We start from the raw sequence: 6496 nt of genomic DNA, 5'->3' as shown, positions 1-6496 counted from the left end.
AAAACTTCACTGATAATGGAACCCTGTGTTTTTCTACACTGACCATCACTGGTAATATTTTCACCGGCAGAGTCTTGGTGCCAATGTATGGAAAAAGCTTCTCAGTGAAAGTGTGTTTGAAGGTGTGTATGTGTGAGTTGGTGTCCAGATCAAAAAACGAGAGCTTCCTCCTGTCCCAGTCCAGCTGAACTCGGAGTCTTTGGAGCGTCTTCACTGAGAGAACTTTATCTGGAAGCGGTGGAGCGGATGCTGTGTATTTTCCATCCTGGTGACAGAGTTCCCAGTATCCAGTGTGTATATGTCCCTTTCTTTGAACAGACTCCTTTAGTACACCGAGACACCAGACTCCATCATTTCTAACCTCAACATCCCAGCTGTTAATCCCCGAGTCGAAGCCCTCAGAGCCCAGGATGACAAAATAGTTTTCTATCCTCTCTGGGTTGTCAGGAAGCTGCTTTCTCAGTCCCACACTCACACTGGTCAGATCTTCAGACAGGATGAGCTGTGGATGAGCTGAGTTTGGATCCAGAATCACCGGAGTGTAGGAGACCATCTCCCCCATTCTGTTCCAGATGTTGTAGGTCAGGTTGCCCAGGTGTTTGGCCACATCTATCAGAGCTCCAGAGACCAGCTGTGGATCCTCCAGCATGGGGCGCTGCTGGATTCTTTTCAGTGCAGCATTGTAGTTGTGCAGAAATGAGACATCTTCAGCTCTCAGTTCCTCCTCTGTGGCTCTGATTGTTTCTGAAAGAGTTTCTATCTCTCTGCTCAGGGCCCCAATCTTTTCCTTTATTATCTTGCATTTCTGCTTCTTCTCGGCCCGCAGAGCAGCCAGCCTGGCCTCCTCTTCCTTTTTTAGAAACGTGTGAAGTTTCTTAAACTGCTTTTTAATCTGCCATTCAGTGTAAAAAGCCTGGATCTTACTTTGGAGTGCTGTCTGACTGTAATTTTCTTTAACCTGTTCAAATAGTTCCAGTTTCTTCTGTAAGGGCTTCAATAATTCCTGGAGCTCCTTCCTGTAATCCTGTGCTGCTTCATCAATGGGTCTGAATCCGTGACGGTTGTGCACTTTTGAATCTCGACAGATGAGACATGCTGGCTGTTGATCGTGCAGGCAGAAGAGTTTGAGTTTCTCAGAGTGCAGACTGCAGAGAGACTCCGACTGTGAAGGTTTTTGAACTCTCTTCATTAAGAAGGCCTCACAGAGGTTCTTTAACACCAAGTTACAGGGCGGCTCGTTCAGTAAAGGAATCGTCTTGCATATTGGGCAGGATTTTATTTTTATCTCTCTCCACCACAGCTGCAGACAGTCTTTACAAAAGCTGTGGCTGCATGAGAGGACGACAGGGTCTCTATAGATGTCGTAGCAGATAGGACAGGAGAGATCGTTTTCAGTCATTTTGCCTACAAAAAAAGAAGAAAGAAAAGAGAACTCGGTTTAAATGTGAATCCCAAAAGTTGGCAGGACTTAAAAAATCTCCTGCCCTCAGGCAGCATTGCATTAAAAACAGGAACGATTGTGTCGTGGAGATCACTGCATGGACTCAGGAACACTCCCAGAAATCATTGTCTGCGAGCACAGTTTGCTGTGCCATCTGCAAACGCAAGTTAAAGTTCAGTCAAAGCAGCCATAACTGATTATGATTCAGAAAAGCACTGCATCTTCTGGACTGACAAGGAGAGAGACCATCCAGCTTGTAATCAATGCTTTCTGAAATCTATGGGGGTGCATTAGTGCCTATGGACTTGCAAATCTGGAAAGGCCCCATCTGCAGAAAGGCATATCGAACAAATGCTCCCATCCAGATGATGTATTCAATGCAACGCACAATTAGATCTGCCTCAAATTTATAGCTGGCTTAATTTACTGATGTTAGTAAGGTCCTGCTTAAAAATGTCATATTCCTTCAGCAGAGACTCTTTATCACACAGCATACTGGAATCAGTGAAGATGTGCTACTTCCCAACAATTTTAAACCATTTTGGTGATCTAACCAGGCAAATCTAATACATTTTATCCTCTTTCAGTGTTTGTTAAATCCTCTATCAGGAATTTAAGTTTCACTTTTGACTCGACTCTCACATTGGATGGGCATGTGAAAAGTCTTGTTTTTATCATTTAAGAAATGTGGCTAAGTTAAGCCCTATTTTATCTCGCCCTGAACTAGAGATAGCTATACATGCATTTATTTCCTCATGCTTGGACTATTGTAACTCTTTGTTTGTCTAAGCAAAGGTTCTCTGGATCGTCTGCAGGTTGTGCAAAACGCTGCAGCTATAGGCTGTTGACAAAATCCTCCAAGTACTCACATGTGACACCATTGCTATTTCAGCTACACTGGCTTCCTGTTGAATTTAGAGTCCATTTTAAGATGCTGGTCTTGACATTTAGAGCCTTGCATGGACTGGCGCCGCCCTACAGCTACGATCTGCTACAGCCCGATGTCCCTAGCAGGTCCCTGAGGTCATCTGATCAGGGCTTACTTGCTATAAAACAGACTAATATGAGAACTAAGGGTGACAGAGCTTTTGCCACCTTTGGCCCTCGAACTTTCTCCCTCATACATTAAGAACTGTGGACTCGGTAGTTGTTTTTAAAAAAACAACTCAAAACTCACCTTTTTAAAACTGTTTTTGGTTAAATTGTCTGTTTTACCTTTTTATTATTTGTTATCTTATGTGCAGCACTTTGTGATTCTGAAAGGTGCTGTATAAATAAAATTTTATTTATTTATTATTTATTTATAAATCGAGAACAGCCATCAACACTAAAATCTCTGGCTCAGTAGAGCCGGCTAACCCATTAATCTTGCTTCATAGTTAACCTAAGCACACCAGACACAGGATGGTACTGAGTAAAGAGACAGTACTGTAGACCATTTCACTCAGTGTCCATGAATTGCAACTGCAAGCTCAGAATTTCCTTAACACATTACTTTTGGTTGCTACACTATTAATGAACAAGAGAACATTAAAGTAGATGCACAAAAGAGAAATATTTATTTAATGAAAACATAAAACTTTTAACTGCAGCACACAAATCTGCAAAAAAGTTCAAGTCAAGTAATTTCTTTTTTTAATCAAAGGTAAAAGTTAAATATTTAGAACTACAGTGACAGCGATCTATTCAGAGTGTTTAGATTTGCATTGTATAATGAGGAACCTTCCTGAAACTTACTTCCTGAGCAGCAGGTTCAGATGTACCCCAGCCTTCCTCCGTTTCAGTGTTCCCGGCTTTCTTCCCCCAGCAGCTGTAATTCCTCTGGTTGTGTCTGCTGCTGATGGTCAGTTTTAACGCATTGGTGACAAAATGAAGCTGTCATGTGATTTATGTCCACATCGAAAGAGGAAGACAAATAGCAAGTAACATTTCCCTATATGTGTACATTTCTGCCATTCAAAGATGTTCCACTTCAGCAATTCATTCTGAATAACATTGTGATTAAAAAGACCCATTTTCATGTGTTATTAAGGATTTTACTACAGATTCTAACATATCATATAAAAAGAGAGCTTCCCTGATTCTGTTGTTGCCTCTAACAGCCTGTGAGGAAACTCCCATGTAAGGGAGGTTATTTTTTTTTTGCCAAAATCTAACCAATGTGATGCCTGTGGTTACTTATGGGTGAAAGTTGAGTAATAATGACTCAGAAGTGCAGTCCAATAATCACTTCCTTTGACAGACTCCCAGCTCTCCCCACAACATCAAAGCACACTCTATATAAAGGCAAGAAAGTGAACACTGATGTGGCTTCAGAGGATTTAGATGATGACAATCTAGCAGAAAGTGTACTCATAGAGGTGTACTGTGAATCAGGTTTAAGATAAACACGTTTTCTTTGTGTGAGCTGGTTCAACAAAATCTTGATTAGAAACAACACACTCACACAAAGAAGGGTGTTTGAAACATCAGTGGACTCTTCTTCTACACATAACTGAACAGCTGAGCACCAGAGAACCACCTACTTCAGTCAAAAATATTACCAAGTGAATGGAACAATAGTGATCTGTGAAGATTATGAAAAATCTAATAGCAAAAGTAGATAAAATAATTAAGCTCAAAACCTAATATATTTTTACAGCTTTTTTTTAACTTTAGGGATAAAAATAAAAACAAATTAATTGCAGTTTAAATAAATTTAATGTTATGGAGGTAATTTGTGAATGAGGTTCTCCAGATTTTAAATATTAAATTACTTGAACCCACTAGTATTACAAAAAAACACTTCTGTGTCCCCTTTTAAATGTCATATGTAGAATTGAGCTGGACAAACTTCTTTATGAATCATCTGTCAGTCTGAACACAGCCAATTTCTAATTGAATTTTCTAATTGCAAGTTAAAAATGTTCTTTCCTTTAATTCCCATATTTATTACATCTGTGCAGTCTGATAATGTGCTGACTCTGGATTAACCCTTTCATGCAGAGTGGTCAGTCACAGCTATTCAAAGGCTGTTTTCTTGTATTTGTGTCAGTGTTGATGGTATAGTTGCACATAAACCACTACATTGGACACTGATGTGTCACACCATGCCCTGCCACCAGTGGGTGGCAAACATGTACTTTTCAAAAGACTCTTTGAAAAGTACATTTTTAAAAAATGAAGTTCACAAATTTTTTTCTTGCCTAAAGATGAATAAAAATACTTAAGAAAAACATTCCTGCCTGAGGTTGTCATAATTCATGCAGTAAAGGGTTAAGGGTGTTTTCACACCTGCAGTGTTTAGTTGGTTTAAATTGAACTCTGATTTGTTTTCCCCCTTGGTGTGGTTTGTCTGTGCAGTGTGAACACAGCAATCACACTCAGGTACGGACCAAAACAACAGGAGAACATGTGGATACAGGGTCCACATGCTGTTCCACTCTCACAGTCACTGGTAATATCATCTGTGGTTCTTTCTTTGTGCAAATACATGAAAACAGTTCTTTGATGATCGCGTGTTTTGATCTTCAGGTGTAGATGAATAGAGTTTGGATGAAGAATCACAGGAGTGCAGGAGCCAACTCCTTCATGTTGTTCCAGATGTTTTAGCTCAGATTGCCACGTATGTCACGTCAAGCTATGTAGTAGGCAGGACCCAAACTGAGGACTCAAAAACATGAGGGGTAAACTAAAAGCAGTTTTATTAAACTTACAAACTTAATACAAAAATAAAGCAAGCAACAGGTGGGGAAGGAGAGACAGGTGAACACAATCTAAGTAACAAGACAAGGCGATGCACTGTCAAACTAAAACAGGAAACATACAAAAAAATAAAAGTAACTAACCAGGGAAGCCCAGAAACATTCACTTTCATAGATTTAATTACTTAAACTTGCAAAATACTGAGATAATTTATCATATTCAAATAAATTAAAGGACTGTTGGAGGCAAAATGTGAATGTGTTTTTTGTTTGTTTGTTGTTTTCAAACATGAAATATTAAAATATTGGAACCACAAATGTATTTAAATACTTAGCAATTTGATAAAACCACAAAAAACTTGTTTTTCCCCTTTGCTATATAATTTTGGTGTCACATTTGACACTTAAGTGAACAAAAATGAATATAAAGAAGATTTAACAGTTTTACAACAAATTCAGCAGGAGAAAACTCTTTTATGAATCAGCGTGCCGGCCTGGTCACAGTCAGCAAAGCTCAGAGACTGATCCATCGTGACTGACATGAAGTTAAATGACATAAAACTGTGAGTTTTGCATTTAAACCAGACACTGTTCCAGTGATTTTGGCTTAAACTTTAAGTTTTAAAAAAGTAGCATTTAACAACATAATATTTTAGACCAAGGTGAAAGAACTGCTTTTTAAAAATTTAATAGTATTTGGTCAGAACATATTTATATTTTTGTGTAAAGATACTGAAATATGAGTATACTGGTAGTGCAACATTTTAACAACGACCCTGAACAGGAACACAGACCAGGACACGTTAATCACAGCAGGAGTCTCAGTGGTGGCGTTCTGTTCATAGCTAAACTTTTACACACAAACACTGGAAACCATGTAAAAAAAATGCCATAAAGATTTTAATGTCACTTATTCACTTTAATGTTGCAGCTAGATATTATTTTTATTATTAATATACTGCAGGGTATTGGAATATAGCATAATATTTATTATGCCTTTGCAATTTAAAATTTCTAGCATAATAAAGCTAAAAATAAATGGAATATATATATTTCCATCTACAAGTAGAGTGAAGTAACAAAGTTGCATAAAAGAAATATTTCTGTGCTTTACTATTAATTCTGAAGTATGCAGATAAGTTATATTCCACCATTGTTCCTGTCATTGTTCGTACAGTATCTGATGGTGATGGGTACATGGGAGTATCCATCACCAATGCCATGCATTTCCTTGTTGGGCACACCTGTTACTGGCTATCTGTGGACGTGATTCTGATACTGACACCCACATTTCTTTCATATGATAGAAATGTTTGATTACAAGTCTATGATTATTTCTAAGCAGACTTCTTCGACCAGCATCTAAACATGC

At 38.5% G+C, this 6496-nt stretch overlaps 1 protein-coding gene across 1 annotated transcript in view; it reads right to left on the bottom strand.

Annotated features, from left to right (window-relative positions):
- LOC102209920 (zinc-binding protein A33-like) overlaps positions 1 to 3247 on the bottom strand; it is a 4568-nt gene extending 1321 nt beyond the window's left edge. Inside the window, exons 1-2 of the mRNA XM_005753944.1 lie at positions 3179 to 3247; positions 44 to 1404 (exon numbers count right to left, since the gene is read on the bottom strand). Coding sequence (XP_005754001.1) covers positions 44 to 1399 — 1356 coding nt within the window. The 5' untranslated portion in view covers positions 1400 to 1404; positions 3179 to 3247. The remainder of the gene's footprint in view (positions 1 to 43; positions 1405 to 3178) is intronic.
- Positions 3248 to 6496: the final 3249 nt, after the last annotated feature.

The sequence above is a fragment of the Pundamilia nyererei genome, unplaced genomic scaffold, assembly GCF_000239375.1.
Source record: "Pundamilia nyererei isolate P.nyererei 1_Seehausen unplaced genomic scaffold, PunNye1.0 scaffold00483, whole genome shotgun sequence".
NCBI lineage: Eukaryota > Metazoa > Chordata > Actinopteri > Cichliformes > Cichlidae > Pundamilia > Pundamilia nyererei.
The sequence above is the reverse complement of the archived record's forward strand: the minus strand, read 5'-3'. Positions and strand labels throughout refer to the sequence as shown.